Here is a 17,294-nt window from a genome sequence, read left to right as displayed (position 1 = left end):
GCTTAGGTTATTTATAGGATTATTATTTATTACTTACCTATCTATGGTTAATCGTGTTTGGTTGCAACTAAGTTCAATATGCCCACCTCTATACACGACTTAGCTATTGACTTTCGAAGCACCGGACCTTTACTAATCGCGATAATAATAATATCAGTGTCCTATTTGGTATCTATCGTAAGCCGAGTTTTCAAGTATACTTTGTTATAGGCTTCGCTGAACCTTGACAGGTCGCACTTAGCACAGATATTCCCCGTATCAAGGGGATACCGGAAATCCCCGGCGCAGTTCCAATCTTCGGCCACCTTATCAAGCTTGGCGAGGATCATGCCAGCGTCTGCGAGAGATGGTGGCGTCAATATAACTACTCCATCTTCCAGATAAAATTGGGGAATACTCGCGCCGTGGTCGTAAATTCTTTCGACGACTGCAAGAAGATGCTGGTAGGCCATCAGAACGCAGTAATCGATCGGCCAAAGTTATACACGTTCCACGGGCTTATTAGTAGTACCCAAGGTTTCACGATCGGTTCTTCGCCTTGGGATGATAGTTGCAACAGGAAACGCAAAGCTGCGGGGACGGCACTTAGCAGGCCTGCCTTAAGGGGGTACCATCCTATGTTCGACTTGGAAAGCTATTGCATCTTAAGGGATCTCTATAAGAACAGCCACAATGGGGAGACTGAGATCAGTGTGAGGCCATACATCCAGAGATATGCACTTAACACGACACTGACTCTCTGTTATGGGATTCGCATGGACGCCGTTTATGACGACCTCCTACGCGAGATTCTTTCCGTTGGTTCGGCCATCTCGCTCTTGCGTAGCGCGTCTGAAAATATGCAAGACTATGTCCCGATTCTGCGATACTTCCCGAACAACGAGAAGACTGCTCGATCTAAAGAACTACGGGAACGACGCGATGCGTACTTGAAACTTCTTTTGGATAAGGTCCGGGAAATGATAAAGCGAGGCACCGACAAGCCTTGCATCTCCGCCGCCATCTTGAAAGATGAAGAGACGAAGCTTACCGGAGTGGAGGTTTCGTCGATCTGTCTATCTCTGGTCTCGGGTGGTTTCGAGACCATCCCCGGAACTTTGACTTCTGCAATCGGATCCTTGTCGACCAAGGAAGGACAGGTTTGGCAGGATCGCGCATACGAAGACATCAAGCGGCATTATCCAGATATCCGCGATGCTTGGACGGACTGCTACGTGCAAGAAAAGGTCCCGTACATCAACGCAATTATTAAGGAGACAGGGCGATACTACACCGTCAGCGCCATGAGTCTTCCGCGAAAGACGGTGACGGAGGTGAATTGGAACGGCGCTATCATTCCCCCTAAGACGATGATCTTAATCAACGCCCAGGCAGGGAACCATGGTAAGTATAACATACCGACAGAAATCGTTTACTCATGCAGACACTTATACCGTTCAGATATCGACCACTTCGGCGCCAACGCTAGCAAATTCAACCCTGAGAGATGGCTTAAGAGCCTTGACCCACCGACGGAGCATGAATCCACCGGCCTCAACCACCTAGGCTTCGGAGCCGGGGCTCGCGCCTGTTCCGGCCAATATATCGCGTCTCGACTCCTGTATACTGCTCTAGTTCGTCTTATTTCATCCTATAAGATCGTAGCAAGCGAAACGGAGCCGCCTAATACGGATTATGTGGACTACAACGCTATAAAATCGGCGCTGGTTGCAATTCCCAGGGACTTCAAGGTAAGACTCGTCCCTAGAGACACAGCTGTTATAAGGGATTGTTTAGACGCGGCTGAACGTAGGACTGAGGGGTATTACTTATAAGAGTTAGAAGAGTCGATATGTCTATTGCAGATAAACGGTAGGGTAGGCTCTTACGTGATATGAGATGTAATTGCGTTGCATTCTCGATTAGAGGATCCGCACCTAATGCATGAAATAAAAGGCGGTTGGCACAGGCAGAATTTACCTGTTGCGAAGGTCTACGATGAGGGGGCGGCTATCCTTTCGGTAACTGTGCATATGATATAGCTATATGATTTATATTTCTATTCTTTAGCCTATAACTTGGGTATCTTTTCGTGGACGTGATGTGGCTTTTAAATACCGAGAAGCTCACTCTTGAGTATTTTAACGAGGCTCAAGTGAAAGGACTTCCGTATGCGATTCTCTCACACACGTGGGGATCCGATGAAATTCTTTTCCATGAGTTACGAGGGGACCAGAAAGCCCTACAAGGAAGAGCGGGCTGGGCAAAGCTGGACCGCTTCTGCAATACGGCGCTGACGCATGGTCTTAGATACGCATGGATGGACACATGCTGTATTGACAAGCGTAACAGCGCCGATGTATCTGAAGCGATCAACTCTTCATATAAATATTACTATGACTCTGCGGTGTGTTTTATACATCTCGAAGACGTGTATAAGTATGCGGATGGGGCGAGCAACTCACTAGGAAGAGCGGAAGTGACTAGAGACCAACTTCTTGCAAGATTACGGACGACTCGCTGGGCAACAAGGGGGTGGACGTTACAAGAATGTATCGCTCCCGAACGACGACGCTTTCTCGCTTCAGATTGGTCTGAGATCCAAGATGGAGACGACTTGCTTGATGCTCTTGCTGAATCCACCCGGATCGATAAGGACTTGCTGAAGGATAGAGACCTTCTACGCAATTTCTGTATTGCCGAGCGGATGAAATGGGCATCTAGACGGCAGACAACGCGTACTGAAGATGTTGCGTATTGCTTAATGGGCATTTTTGAAGTCCATATGCCAGTCTTGTATGGGGAAGGGGCTAAAAATGCATTCAAGAGACTACAGCGTGAAATCATGCAGTCATCTTTGGACACGACTATATTCGTGTGGCATGGAAACTATGAGAGCAGCGGACTCTTGGCCCAGTCGCCGTCTGATTTTGCGGAAACTCCGCCCTTAGGTCTATGGGCGCCGCAGGACCTATCGCCATTTTCGATGACGAACATCGGGGTCTGTATCCGTCTTAAGATCATCAATGATGGCAACAAATTGCTTGCGGCTTTGCAATGCAATGTTCAAACGCCAACAGGACAGTGGGAAACCCCCATGATCTATCTTGAGCCCGTGTTGGATGCAGATTTTGTAGTTCAAGGCAAAAGATGGCGGGCTTATAGGAGGATTCGGTGTGCGGAACTGTTAACGTTGCCCTCCAAACGGCTCGAGGGTTGTTCTTATGAGGATATTGCTGTTCTACAGGATGAACAATATGAGCTGGTATGCCAGACTAAAGAACACCATGTATCGCGTAGCATGGCGTCCGAGACAGGTTCGAAGTAGGTTTTCTACTTTGTACATAGTAGCATGAATGTAGCATGAAGGCAGTTGTGTTGTCGGTCCTCACTTCATTTACATTCCCCTGATGCATTATTTCCATACGTGCGTTATCCCTAAACAGGCAGTACAAGATACTAACCTACCTAGCTAGGCTAAGCGCTAGTACCTGGACCATTGCTTTTAAAACGGCTAGAGCTGACGGGTTGGAAAGTTCAAATTTCGAGAACACGAGACTACCTTGTCTTGGTATTCTCTTGTCAATCGGGAATCGGCAACCGGGAACTCCCAGAATAACCTTATCGAAAGGTGTGACAAGTGGTCGAACTCTGTATTCAATTCTAAATGTACCTGCCTATATCAATATTACTACCCATTTGCATTGGCAGTCGCTTGGCAATGAGAAAAAACAAGAGAGAGCTCTTGCAACCGGTAGGCATGTGCATCCATGGGGATCGAATGAACGAAGGGAGAGAGTTATGCATGACGCGGTCACATTCCATATAGGTAGAGAACATTGAAAACAAATAATTACCTAATTGATAATTATTCTGTGACTTACTACTGTGTATAGTTACCTATGTACTCGGAAGGAATGATTTAGAGGTAGGGACCCAGCTTACTGTCTATATATGTTACGTACTATAGTAGTGTATGTAGATCCAGATGATCTTCAAAAAGCTAAGATTCCCTATGGATATAATTAGCTCGACCTTCTTATCCCATGCTGCCCCATGTCTTCGATGTGCAGTATGTAATCCAAGCAGCCCCCAAGAGGTAGATTTGAAGATGCCTAACTACAATATGCTTTTTGGATGTATTGGATATAAAGAAATGATGCAACGTGTGTCACCATTATTGCCTACATTAAACTGTCTGAAAAATCGTAACGGGAACTTGCAGCAGAGCGTACCGCATTAGGTTTGGCATGGTTGCGCAATAATGCCACAAAACTCATACCAATGCCGCTGCCACTACTAATGTGTTAGGTACTTATGGGCAGTACCTCAGCAAGAGCGAGCTGACATGGAACGGCTAGTCAGCAGCCACTAGCTTCATTGCACCGAAGCGCCGCCCTGTTCCTGTTCCTGTTCCGTTCTGTCCGTTCTGTCCGTCCGCTTTTTTAGCAGCTTTTCCATTTTCACAACTCAATTAATCTGGGACGATCCAAGGAAAGCCCGAGCCATTCGAGCCGTTATCCGTTCTTCTTGGCTGACAGATTCAAGGTTTACAACCTTCTTTTTTAACCCTCGTTCCTGTCTAATTCTAGCCATTGGCAGCGGTCCCGCACCATTTTACCTCCCTCCACAGGTCACACTCTCAGATCTAGATTCATTCGGTAATACCACACATTTGCTCCATTCGTTCCCTACCTCTTTTCCATTCATTCCTTTCTTCTCCATTCTTCAACCTTTCCACCCCCCGCGACAAGCACTTCCACGCAATATAACAACGCGATCCACCACATTCGTTTGATACAATCTGGAGGAGAAATAAACGCGAAAATGCCACAATATTGAGGGAGAAAAAAAAAAGAAAGGACAACAGCCAAGAGACGATCTCTCGTTCTTTTTGCGTCCTGCAGCATAGCGCCGCTAATACGATAGATCCGACAACCCCTTTGCCGATTTGCCGGATCTACCTAGTTTTCACCCATTTGACTTGTCTCGACAACTCATATTGTCACCATAGCGATATTCGAATCTCTTGTATCAGAGCAACCAAGTATAATTGTGTAAACAACTTGGATTAGTGATTAGGAAACTTGGTTGGGTTTGGACGGTGAATAGCTCAAATACCGTTCCGCCGCTGTATCCCATTGAATAGGTACTAGAGGGTTAAGCATCGTGTACTTCCAAACGTACGAATCGGAGTTTCCAACGCGAAGTGCCAGTTCTTCTCGATATCCAGGCCCAACGCGGTTGATTATCCTTACCTCCAACATATTTCGGTATCTTGCATTCGCACGTCGCTATGGGTATGCTTCCTCGTTCCATTTCAGAGAGACCAATAGAAATCTTCTAGTGCAATGTTTCTTAACTAACAAATTTCATCAGCTCAACCGGTAACAACCATCGTACCCTTCCAGTCTCTGCCTTCGTGCGCGGGTCAATGCGGTCCTCTTTACGATGCCAATGGCGCTTGCGTGCCTCCTGCTGCTGCCGCTGCCGATGAAAATACCTATGACTCTTGCTTTTGTGCCTACGACAGCCTCCAGCCGTTCAAGCAAGGCTCATCTGGGGTTTGCGACGCGGCTTGCACTAACGATAACGGCGGTTTGTCGAGTATACAAGGCTGGTTCACGAGTTTCTGTAACGAAAAGGCTGCAGCTACTACGTCGTCATCTTCATCGACAAGCACCGGAAGTTCGGAAAGCAATAATGACGGCGGCGGGGATTGGTAAGTTTTATTATTGATGGTATATTAGTTTGCTTCGGTATCCTAACTTTAGCTCCCTAGGATTTCAACACATTGGAAATGGGTTGTCATGATAGTCATCGTCGTCGTCGGAATCATCGGTATCTGGATTGGAGCTTGCATATGGCGTCGCAAATACCTCAGGAAAAAGGATCGAATGTATGAGCTTGGCAAGGGCCTACCCAGTAACGTCGCGATCAACACACAAGGCAATCTCGTTGGACCCGGTGCAAGGGATAGCACTTATTCTAATCCAGGCGTGTTCATGTCGGGCTCTGGAGGTGTTGGCTATGCCGAAAAGCCAAAAAAGGAGCGCAAGAAGTGGAATGTCACCCAACGAACATGATCAGTATAACATCAACGGAATGTCAGTCTGTGCCATTCACACGACGCTCCTTTTACATACCGCTATGGTATCGTCTCGACTACACGTCATTTACTATACTAGTCCTGCAACCGCAGGATTATTCCTTAGCATATCATTGATTCCGAATTCCTCATTATGGGCGTTAAGGTCGGAAAGGTGATTTCGGTAAACTTATACCATGCGGGTTCCTATTATCCGTTTCTTGAATAGGCAGGCGTGGGGATGGATCTGGATAGACAAGGAACCGAATCGGGAAGCATTGGATGGTTTGATATCACTTTTACAGTCCCGAATTAAGCGGGAGATATATATGGGAAAGGGAAGACTCGGCATGAATTTGCGATAGCTGTCTTCTCTCGCTGGAACGAAGAACAAGCATAGTGGAGATATTCTTGTTGTCTTCTCTACATCAAGTCCGCGAATCAATACTAATTATGTACAAAGACTTGTGGTGTGTCTTGTTTTTGTATTCCTTCTCACTTTTGAACTATCATACTCATTCCTACCTTGGCTGTCCGGACGGTCTGCCTCACATTAACAAATATCGTCTTTAACTCCTGTAGCACATACTAATTTCACTAAATTACTAACAGTGTTACCAAAGTAAGCAACCTGGATATACTCCTTTTTGTTCTTTTTTCCCCCCTCAAATAGATGGCTGACATCAATAGATACATCTAGAACTCAAATCGTAATATTACTTTCTATTCTGGTAATATTGGTCAGCTGAATACCGCGTATTGCTAAGCTCGGCTAGCCCCAATCAATACCCCTTTTCTCTATGTAGGAGCTATAAAACGTATGACATATTGCCTAGTCGCACGGTCGCGATGTCAAAGCCAAGCCAAGCCATGCCGAGCCTCACGCCTAAACCCGCGCCCTCGCGCCGTCTACCTTAGTATGTTTACACGGGTACGGGGCGAAGCTAGCGTCAAGCTTGATCGAAAACTTAATGCTTTATTTACGTTAGGTACCTACGTTATCGCTTAGTCCCGCCATAGACAATAGTTATGCTCGGGCCATACATGGGGAAATAAGGATAGGCTAAAAGACGATCAATAAATGCTGCTATGTTTCCGTAATCATTTTGTATTTTCGTATTCACGTATTCGTGTACGTACGTATCTTATCTTATTTTATCCAACTTCATGATACGTAGGTATATATATGTATCAACAAATCCTTGTCCTCTCTCTATCCTTCGATATATATTCAACTCTTCTTATATAGTCGCACTGTCGTGCCTAGAGGAACTTCCTTTAGTTATGATGCAAAGCAGACGATGCTTTTCAACCTCCATCCAAGTCCTACGCCTTTGTTGCCCAAACACGCCGACCATCTAATTAGCTCAGCTATGAAGGTGGTAATTACTCCATGCCGTAGTCGGCGGCATCCATGTACAAGTCGATGAGGCATCCTGCACTCCAGGCTTGCGTGGGGCACGAATCGTTGCAGTACTGGCCATCCTTCTGCGTGAGCTCCGTAAGACCTGCCCACTGGCTCTGCTTGATCATCTCCTTGCAACCGCCCAGTCGCCTCGTAACCTGCTGAAACGCTTCGATACGCCCATGGTGGGTGTCCCGTCTCATGAGGTCGAACTTCAGTAGCGCGCGTAAGAAGAATCCCGTGGGCCAGAGCCACTCGGGGCCCTGATGATAGTTCCGGCCCTTTGACGTAGCGAAATCGGTCGAATCCTCGCTATTGACATAGAAAGGACGGTAATTCATGTCCGAGGGGTCAAGTGTTGCCATTCCGGTTGGTCCACGCAGGACTTTGTCCGCCAAGACGAGAGCGCCAAGGGCATGTTCCGGGTCAAAGAGATCCGGAGCGACTGTCATGGCGATGGTAAAGTTAGGCCGCAGCTGGTAGTCTTCGTACTCCTTTCCGGAACGGTAGAGGTCCTTGTAGATACCACGCCGGTTAACAACCTTTGGATTTACAACGTACTGGGCGTCGTCTGATGGGTTTACCGGCACGTAGTAACACTTTTCAAAATTTGACTTGAGCAGGTCGGCCCAAGCCGAGAAGGTGATCTCGGTACCGTCGGCCTTCGTCACGCCTTTGTACGGATACTTGCCCTCCGCATCAAGCTTGGCCAACCATTTCAGAGTACTGTAAAGTAAACCGGTAATCTCAACAGCAGCACCGTCTCGGGGAGTACCGGGGATGCCCTTCGAGCCAGCGCGTTCACTTTCACCCATTTTATCCATCCAGGTACCACAGTTGAACTGGTTGCCGCCGAATATAATACCATTCGACCAATCTACATTAACCTCGATATTGAAACCCTCATCGCGCATCTGTGAGTCAATGCCCGGTCCCGCATTAGCTTCGCGGAATTTCAGTCCAGTCGCATGACGTTGCAGCGCCTCCTGGATAACGTCTTGTATCAGGCTCTCTGTTGAGTACGCTCTCGGATCTTCCGAGTCAAACCAGACGTCATCGTACGGTAAGAAGCGTCGTTTAACCTTTCGTGTTAGGAGGCTCTCACCATCTGGGACATATCGAGTGTAATCCTGGATACACTGCAAAAAGAACCAGATAGAATCCCGACTATTGTATCGCGGAAGGTTCCCGCTGCTGAGAAGATTAGGAATCATGCCATGCTTGAGAACACTGGCGAATGCAAATATGTGCTCCGCTGCTTCTTCAAACCGACCAGTTCCGAGGTATAGACCACGGAGGGAGATGAAGACATCACGGCCCCAGCATCTTGCCCATTCAACAGCGAAATGTGGTAGACCAGCAGCCAGAGAGGGAACGAGCTTCTTCGGCCAAAGTGAAGCTGACTTGACCAGTCCTGTCATTTGTACACTGACCAAGGCTAGGCTTTGAAGGAACCACTGACCACTCTGCACCTTTTCATTCATAAGTTCTAAGCCTCTTTCCCAAGCCGCCTTATAGGCAGTTCGTATAATGAGTGCGAAATATCGCGGTAAAAGGAAGTTAGGTATGCTTCGAACTGCGTCGATACGCTCCTTTAGCCAAGCTGCGGGTTTAGCAAGGCCGGCAAACTCCGGCTGTTGACTTGTTCTCTCGAGACGTCCAACTGTATAATCTAAAGCCCATTGTCCATCGCGGAGGTTTTGGCAAAGGGGGTGGGCTAAGTTGTTGTCGTTAATGATATCCTTCAGAAGACTCCACCAACCCTGAAGCCCCGCATATACAATCTTACCATGGCCCGGAATATCATAGGTGCCATCTTTGCCGCCACTACCATCGAGCTCTTCGGCTTCACAGCGGTACAACAGGAAATTGAGGTCGACTAAATCCAGCCCGGCCATCGCTTCCTTTGCCCCAGATGTGACGTAGTGATCTAAGCCTGACGAATGCTCTGCAGCCGGAATCCAGGTTTCAAATAACGCAATACTTCCAGGCGGGAACTTGTCGCGCACCGTGACAACTGTCTCATCCGCCTTGGCTTCTAGTCGAATACCAGGCACATCAACCACACGACTTGGGAGCCCTCGTAGGTATTTCTCATCACCCTCGGTCTCCTTTCTTGCTTCCTCGCTAACGTCAACCTCTAGCATCCAGCTTCCCAAGTGCCGCGCTTTTGTGCCGCTGAGGTGCACAGGACTCAATGCACCATTGCCATTCCCGTAGCCCGGGAAAGCAGTGTGAGCGATAAGGAAATATCCTTTTCTCGACTCGGGGTGTACTCTGTGGACGGTAATGTATTGGTCCTCGTGGTGTATATGTGTTTCGTCGTAGCCATCTTTACCCATCAGCGTGTGGATTTGATTGAGGAGCTTCTTGACACCTCCAATGCCACCTTTGCCGCCGCCGACTTTGATTTCTTTAGCAGAAGACGACTCAGACGTGTAAAGCCTAGTCTCGTTCACGAGATCAACAAGTTTCGGATATATCTCATCGTATCCCATCACACTTCCAGTCGCACTAGAACACATACACACCAAGGCAGCGTTTGGTAAAGTGTCACGAGCATCTCTCTTCTGCGCAGGAACTTCATTGTCGTGCGTGCAGTCCATGAACAGGGCCTGAACCGGTACAGGCTTGATCCGGCGAATGACCTCTCGGGGAGAATAGTCATTAAGTCCGGGACTCGTTGGAGCACTTCCAATCGGGCCTCTTGAGATGTCATCAACTTCAAAACTACCAATGGGGCGCCCGCCGTGGCGATGCACCAATCTGCTGAGTTCTGCAGTGCTCCAGGCTTGCATTGCCTCTCTGATTAACGAGCTCAGCCCCAGCCTCTTCACAAAGACGTAATCCATCTCCTCCGAGCCTGTAAATAACTCTGCCACGACATATAAGTTAGGTCGGACTCGACGGGCCTCGTCAAGGATATGCTCCGCAACATGAATAGGGGTAGAATGGCAGTTATCAATTCGGAAACCAGCAAAGTACTTTGCCAACATGCGGGCGTATTTTGTCATATGTTCCCATAACCACGGACTATCTTCAGGGCCATTCCCGTAACGAAGCTTAACGCAATCACCCCAAACGATGACTTCGCGTCGCAGGTACACGCGCGACTTGGGGCCGGCATTGTCCACCAGAGCGTTCCCAGCCCATACCCAACCGTTATTGACGAGAACCAAATCCTCGGGTTTCAATTGGTCGGATGCCTTTGCCTTGTCTAGGCGTGTAAAGTATGTTTCGATCAAGGGATTGTTCTGATCAATGGGACCAAGTTTTGGGCCATGTTCGTCGAGGCGGACGTACTTGATCCTATTGAATAGTTGTTGGAGAATTTCCCCGATTTCCTTATCGTATTCCGCGTAGAATGGAACATTAACCACATCCAAGATCTGAGCTATTTTGGTTCGGATAGTCACCTCATCCGCCTCACCCCTGTACTTTCCAAAGAGAGCAACGATCAACCCGGCCGAAATTTTTGGGTCGATACGCCGCCGAAAGCGTTCGCCAAGCCTGTCATTCCCAACCAAGCCGTTCTTAACTAGGTAGAGGGCTTGATCCTCAACCTCAAGTTTAGTCAGGTCACTCTTTTCGGTTTCCTCGGGAGCACTCGACTGTCCAGCAGCCCAGGACTCGATTGCAGCATCCGCATCTCTGTCGACATCAAGCGCATAGTACTCCCATAGGCGAATCTCCGAAACAACATGCTTTTTTATGCCGTCCATGATTTTAATGAGGTCATCCGTGGTTTTGAGCTCCTTGGGATATCCTAGCTCCTCTAATTTAGAGCCGAAAACCAGAAGTTGGGTGTCAAGAACATAGGCTGACTCTAGCCAGGGGGCAGTAGTGAGATTATACCCAGCTTCTGGGTGCTCTAAAAGCCACTTGCTGTTATGTGCGATATGGTTTAGGACTATATCAGTTAAGCTGAGAAGGGAATGATTGTGCTCCAGACTATCCACCATCTGCTGTACATCTTTCTCCCCTTGAGGAAAGCACTCGGGATCCCATCCAAGCTGGTCATATAAGCTGTAGGGAGAGTTGGAAGCTCCTCGAATTTGAAGGGGGGTAAAATGTATCATGTTGTACCCGCGGCCGCGGATACCTCGCAGATGCCTCTCCCAGTCAGTCGGGTATTTGCCCATGAACTTGCTAATAACAGAAAATATTGACAGTGCTGGTAGCGGCAAGGGTCGGCCATCTAGCGATAGCTTAGGGGCTACATCGATGTAGTATAACGGCGTCTTTTTAAATTCAACCGTACCCGATGCGTTCGAGCTCAAGGCGGGAGACAGCTCGGGAAGTTCGGCGTAGGTGGTGTAGAAAGCGAAAGCACCAGCTTCGAAGACAGGGATCGATATCTCGATCGTCCGATTAAAGTCGGGGTTTAGTCTGGGGGAGCTGTTAATAAAGCATCCCTGGATCTTGGAAGGCGAGCAGTTTGCCTACTTGTATTCACGAAACTGATCTCTACGAAACTCAGATCCCCGTTCCGGGATGTTGACCCATAAGCTACCTTGTCTACATATTGACGACGTGCCCTCGATCGTAAATCGTATAGTTATGGGATCGTTAGTTCTTGGGGCCAGGTATATGTACTCTCCAGGGATATCGGGAGCACCATCGTCCTTCAGAGGTAAGATGTAAACCTCATTCGAGGTCACCGTCCTAGGAATCATGATGCCCAACAATCTGCTCTCCGAACTTCGTACAATGGCTAGGGGATATAGGTACCTAGTTTCAGTAGAGGAACTAGTTAGGAGAGAGTTGGCGAGGAAAGGAGGAAGAGGACGGGAGAGAAAGGGCTAGACATAGAACGTTGAACGAGAGAAGTGGTAGACGACTGAATAATATTCTACAGGGCAGCAAGATATTTATATCAGGCCATCAAACGATGTAATGCGACGATAGAGGAAAAATGGAAGACTTCGAGTTAGGTAGGTTGAGTTGGCCTTGTGAAGGTGGGGTTGGCAGTGTTGGGTAGCTACTACCTACACTAGTATCGTCCTAAGGTACAACACTACACTACGTGCATCTATACTACATACATGTACCAAGTAGCCATCGCGACTGCAACTGCATTATGTAGCGCACTATGATCACTATGATTGATCGACTAGACCAGGGTAAAGCCCACTACAGCACAGTGACGTAATGATTTAGCATGCTGAATATTAGCTCCTAATTGGCCCCATATGGAGATTTATGGAGATTTATGGAGGCGGGGCTATCCGATCAGGTACCTGACTTTTTACCCAAGCTTCTAGGCCTGATGTACTCCCTATGCGCATCCCGGGCTATCCTGGCTCTCTTTATGGCAACACGTCCATTTTTCCTTTACTTGGATATCCTCTTCCATCGTCCACCGATCCTTGGTTGATGTGAATGCGTACTGCAATTCTCCATAGTGAACTAAGTATATATAACGTTAGCTACCTCTAACCTAGTACTCAATAATCAATAAACAAATAAACGACATGCAATTTTCTTACTTTGGTGGTTAGGACAGGCGTTGTTGGCCTTAGGATCAAAAGTGACACCACAGAATCGGCAAATGCGAGGTCCTGGGAGAGGAAGAATGGCGGCTTGAGCGGCTCTTGTTCGATTTTCCTCTTCCTCCTCCTGCCTTTCTTCTTCTTCTTGCCTCTTTTTCATCTCATCTCCAAGTCTCCTTCGGATCATTATGGACTGTTCGATACCTCCTCGCTTTCGGTGTCTTTGCTGACATCGGTGTAACGGAGTATCCTCTGGCCTTCCACTAAACTCTGATGGTTCCGCGATCAGAGGACTTGTCGCAGGTGGTGATGGCGGCGGCGGCGGCGGCGCAAACCGCAATTCTCCTGGATAGGGAAGAAGAACTCCCTTGTGAGACGTCCTCTTGCTGAGGGTTTCTTGTGGCGACGGCGTTTTCGGAAGTATTGGCTTATCTTCAGGCTTATTTGCAGGCGTTGCCTGGTCTTCTACCGCAGGTTCAACCTTAGACTTGTCCTTAGGCTTTCCTTTGGGCTTGCCTTTAGGCCTGCTTTTGGACTTTTTCTCAGCCTTCTTTGAGCGTCCCATCTTCTCAAGCTTGATAGTGGCAGGCCAAAAAAAAGGTAAAGGAGAGAATAATTAGGATTTTATAAATAAAATAGATGTGTGCATAGTAAGAACGAACAAGGGGGAAGGCATCCCTACTCCCGGAGTAACAGCTGTTGCCATCCGCCTTTTAAGTATGTTGAGGATGGGTAGAGACTAAATGCGTGAGTGGAGGTAAAATGGAGGTTGTAAAAGAGCTCTTTCTGAATGAGTTACTAGGCAACTTGTTTAGTACACGTTCGATCAATTTACCAGGTAACCGATACACGCTTATGTTAGGTGCTTAAGACGCGTAAAAAAAAAAAAATAAACTACTTCTAGATATTCCCAAGACAAGATCAGTCATACCTACATGTAAACAGGCAATCATCGAACCATATATGTATCCCGTAATACCTGTGTAATAAGTAGATTAATATCTCTTAAATTTAATTATACGTACTCCTTTTTCCTAATCCTAACTCAATATATAGGACGTATTCTGCGTTCATCCCTTTTAATATTGTGTACCGTCTACAAACTTAGGTTATGCAAGAGGAGATCGTCCTACCATCGCTATAGTGTTTAACTCGGAGAAAATTCATAGTATTGCTGACTTCCATTAGTTTCATTACATTGTAGTGCCCAGTGTGCCAATGGTGGATAGTACCTCTTAGGTCGAGACTTTATGATCATATGTTACCCCAGGACCACAATAGTACTTAGCTTAAGCTCTCGATTCCCTGCTACCTATCATACCTGTACTGGGCATATTTAATAATGCAGTGATTATATTCATATCTGAAGAGTTAATTTTCGGGCACATATGTATCTGTAATGAGGTGGAATCAAACAGCATGGAAATAACTTCGCTGTTCCGCGAGAAACTCTTACCTGGCCATGGAAACCCGTGGCTATACATTAGGTACTAAACATGTCCTTCGTTTTAGAAGTTTCATCTAGATTCTGACAGTCGAAGATGATGAGGTTTGGCGTACCAAAAGTCCAGTTACTTGAGAAATGTAGTGAGATATAACTTAAATACGTAGGAGCAGCTATGGGTTAAATGGATAAATACGCTCGTCGTTTAGACATGCCATTTCCACAAGAGTTGTGTAGAGCTGCGTTAACTACCGAGGGTTTGGACGGGCCTCTAACTCTACATTGGATTATAAATTAGTCCTTCTTCTCGAATATTTCTTGGCTTAGAGAATCATTGCCGCTTTCTAAACCGTCAATTTGGAACTCCACATGAACAACTCCTAGTTTCGCTGCTTCTTTGATAGTGAAAGTTCCGTAAATATCAACTTCGTCGTACTCGCCCATCCCCTCGACAGGGAAAAGCTTGTTAAGACCAAAGAAAATTATCGCGCTCGTAAAAAAACCTAAATGGAAGTAAAAGGTTAGAGCTTGGGGATATTATCTCTTTATACGCCGACTACACTCACCTATGAAGAACGCCATGAAGTATAATTCGCTTAGAGCGTTAGGCGCACCAGCATCCTGCTTAACAGTGGTAATCAGACCGCCGATGGTTGGGGCCCAGCCACAGATCCATGCTATGATCGCTCGCCAATTAACACCATTCCAGTACCAGTATGATGAGTTGGATCCGGAGTATAAATGCGACAAGCGGATGTTACGCCCACGTAAAAGGAAAAAGTCGACCGCCATGAGACCGATCATGGGCGATAAGAAAACAGAGAATGAACTTAAGACCTGGATGAATGTGACGGCCCTATTCACGAGTTGCCAGGGTTGGACAATCCAAGCGGCAACAAAAGTGATAATAGCACCTCTTCGTATGTTGATGTAGCGTGGCCATAACCCGGCTAGATCAATGCCACCGGATACCGCATTGCCGCAAATGTTTTCAAACATGCTGGTTAGTCCGAACCCGAATGCAAGGAAGAATACGCCGGCCCGAGACGCTGAGGATCCGTTCCCATTGTTCATCATCATCATTAGAAGGTCTGGTGGGTTCCAATACACCTCGCCATATATCTTCTGAGCGGCGCTAGTAGTCACTAGACCAACGAGGCATACAAGAACACCGGTTATCCATCCCGACGTAATCGTTCCAATCACGTAGCCTTTCCAGCTTCGTGCATACCGGGAGAAGTCAGATCCGTTGGTGATACCGGCTGCAACGCCCCCAACGGTCTGATTGATACCAGCCATTAAAAGCCAGGAGACGCTCCACGATCCCTCTGGAAGCGTTACGCCAGTATTGAAGAGGGAACCAACACCTTTTGCAGTTGACAATGCCCATATCATCATAGCAAGCATACCCAAGGCGCTGTAAATAGACGTAAATAAGAAAGGAATCTTGAACTTTTCCGGTTGAATCCATAACAACGGTGTCGACAAAACCCAGAAGACAATAAAGCCGACAAACTGATCACTAGTAGCTGGTAGGCTTTCAGGTAGAAAATTTCGCATATTGGCAAAAGACGGGGAAATAGCTGTCAAACAAACAGCAGCTAGTCGTCCGCCATTCCAACACTGCACGGCGTTCCAGATAAAATTAAGCAAAACCCGTTGCAGTAAAGGAATATAACTCGCTCGCATACCCCAAGTAAAGCGGTTCTGGATCGTAAAGCCGATATGCCACCGTAGACCACACCACTGTAGGAATAACGATCAACAATTACTTACTCCATTGGACATTGGATAAATGATGTATAAGATTCAAGTATGTCTTAGGAGTAATAAATCCATCCGACGGCTTGATAGAAAAAATAGTGCCCTCCCGAGATAGGCGGAAGAGGAAAAGGAAAGGGGGAATTTTCAGTGTAACATACGGCAATCAGAGTTGCAAAAGCGGATATCAGAAAACGACCGACGACTATTATTAACATAGCTTGGGGAACGGATAATCCCTGAGCTGCATTGACCGTCAGAGGATGGAGAACTAGAATGATCAATTGATAGGGCTTACTCAAGAAGCTACTTGGGGTCTGCCAGTTGGTGATGTTCAGCGACGACAATGTCCAGAAACCGAAATAATGAAACCAGCCTAATCGCACTGTAAGCAAAGATGTAGGGCAACCCAGATATGACAGAACAAACTTACCCCAAGTTCTTCGGCTCGGGGGTAAAGGGATTAAGTCACGATTACTCCATTGATCAGTTTGTTCATGTTGACTCTCATCACCATGCAGACGAATCTTCTCCTTCACCCCTTCGAAACGAGATCTTAACCCAGTGCCCATCACTGTACTAAGCCTTGGACCGGAATGATATGAAGATACCTATAAATTGGGATAGGGATATAGCTTAGGTAGGCAAGGTAATTGAAAAGGGGGTCCTGCTAAGTAATATAGCATATAGCACGACATAAATATTTCAGCCATTAAGGATGTAGACATATGTCACCTCCCGAATAAAAATTACTGCTTATCCCATCGGGTTCACTGGGCTTGCACGTACCGACCAGATGGCCAGGATCTAGAGATAACAGGTAGGACAAAGTCGACGATGTCTTCCCATCAAGGCGCGGATCTAGTTAGATAAAACTAGGATTGGACGAGGGGGAGTGACAGGAAAGAGGAGGTGCAGGTAATCTTTACCAACCCCACGGACGGATCCGTCCTGGTACGTACCTAGGTAGTCATATCTAGGTACCTATGTACAGATAAAGGGCTTATCTTATCTGATCTGCCAAGCTGTGGAGTTCGACAATCCACCCCACATCAAGATCCAATCCTTGAAACCCCATCTCGATGCGTTACCTACAGGTACGTTTCTCTCATATTCAAGACATCA

General features: G+C 47.0%; 6 protein-coding genes across 6 annotated transcripts; 3 read left to right on the top strand and 3 right to left on the bottom strand.

The window, feature by feature from the left end:
• Positions 1–80: 80 nt before the first annotated feature.
• On the top strand, positions 81–1,862 carry F5Y00DRAFT_222751 (cytochrome P450). The gene is made up of 2 exons (XM_048005773.1): positions 81–1,743; positions 1,809–1,862. Exons 1-2 carry the CDS (start codon positions 438–440, stop codon positions 1,853–1,855), a joined length of 1,353 nt encoding a protein of 450 aa, XP_047870215.1. The 5' UTR covers positions 81–437; the 3' UTR covers positions 1,856–1,862.
• A 44-nt stretch (positions 1,863–1,906) lies between these two features.
• On the top strand, positions 1,907–3,793 carry F5Y00DRAFT_222749 (heterokaryon incompatibility protein-domain-containing protein). The gene has a single exon (XM_048005772.1). The coding sequence runs from the start codon at positions 2,081–2,083 to the stop codon at positions 3,305–3,307; it is 1,227 nt and encodes a 408-aa protein (XP_047870214.1). The 5' UTR covers positions 1,907–2,080; the 3' UTR covers positions 3,308–3,793.
• Positions 3,794–5,082: 1,289 nt separating this feature from the next.
• F5Y00DRAFT_4594 (uncharacterized protein) lies at positions 5,083–6,165 on the top strand. The gene is made up of 3 exons (XM_048013690.1): positions 5,083–5,279; positions 5,359–5,701; positions 5,762–6,165. The coding sequence occupies exons 1-3, from the start codon at positions 5,276–5,278 to the stop codon at positions 6,063–6,065; spliced, it is 651 nt and encodes a 216-aa protein (XP_047870213.1). The 5' UTR covers positions 5,083–5,275; the 3' UTR covers positions 6,066–6,165.
• Positions 6,166–7,155: 990 nt separating this feature from the next.
• F5Y00DRAFT_222745 (glycoside hydrolase family 13 protein) lies at positions 7,156–12,614 on the bottom strand. The gene is made up of 2 exons (XM_048005771.1): positions 11,919–12,614; positions 7,156–11,861 (listed from the first exon to the last, which is right to left on the bottom strand). The coding sequence occupies exons 1-2, from the start codon at positions 12,146–12,148 to the stop codon at positions 7,454–7,456; spliced, it is 4,638 nt and encodes a 1,545-aa protein (XP_047870212.1). The 5' UTR covers positions 12,149–12,614; the 3' UTR covers positions 7,156–7,453.
• Positions 12,615–12,750: 136 nt separating this feature from the next.
• F5Y00DRAFT_256779 (uncharacterized protein) lies at positions 12,751–13,529 on the bottom strand (the record flags this gene model as incomplete). The annotated part of the gene is made up of 2 exons (XM_048010468.1): positions 12,751–12,881; positions 12,962–13,529. 2 exons carry the CDS (start codon positions 13,527–13,529, stop codon positions 12,751–12,753), a joined length of 699 nt encoding a protein of 232 aa, XP_047870211.1.
• A 1,023-nt stretch (positions 13,530–14,552) lies between these two features.
• On the bottom strand, positions 14,553–17,082 carry F5Y00DRAFT_222740 (uracil permease). The gene is made up of 5 exons (XM_048005770.1): positions 16,603–17,082; positions 16,468–16,545; positions 16,331–16,413; positions 14,975–16,154; positions 14,553–14,911 (listed from the first exon to the last, which is right to left on the bottom strand). The coding sequence occupies exons 1-5, from the start codon at positions 16,739–16,741 to the stop codon at positions 14,703–14,705; spliced, it is 1,689 nt and encodes a 562-aa protein (XP_047870210.1). The 5' UTR covers positions 16,742–17,082; the 3' UTR covers positions 14,553–14,702.
• Between the last annotated feature and the right edge of the window lie 212 nt (positions 17,083–17,294).

This window comes from Daldinia vernicosa, assembly GCF_022497035.1.
Source record: "Daldinia vernicosa strain CBS 139.73 unplaced genomic scaffold F5Y00scaffold_1, whole genome shotgun sequence".
Classification (NCBI taxonomy): domain Eukaryota; kingdom Fungi; phylum Ascomycota; class Sordariomycetes; order Xylariales; family Hypoxylaceae; genus Daldinia; species Daldinia vernicosa.
This window is presented reverse-complemented; position numbering and strand designations above follow the sequence as displayed.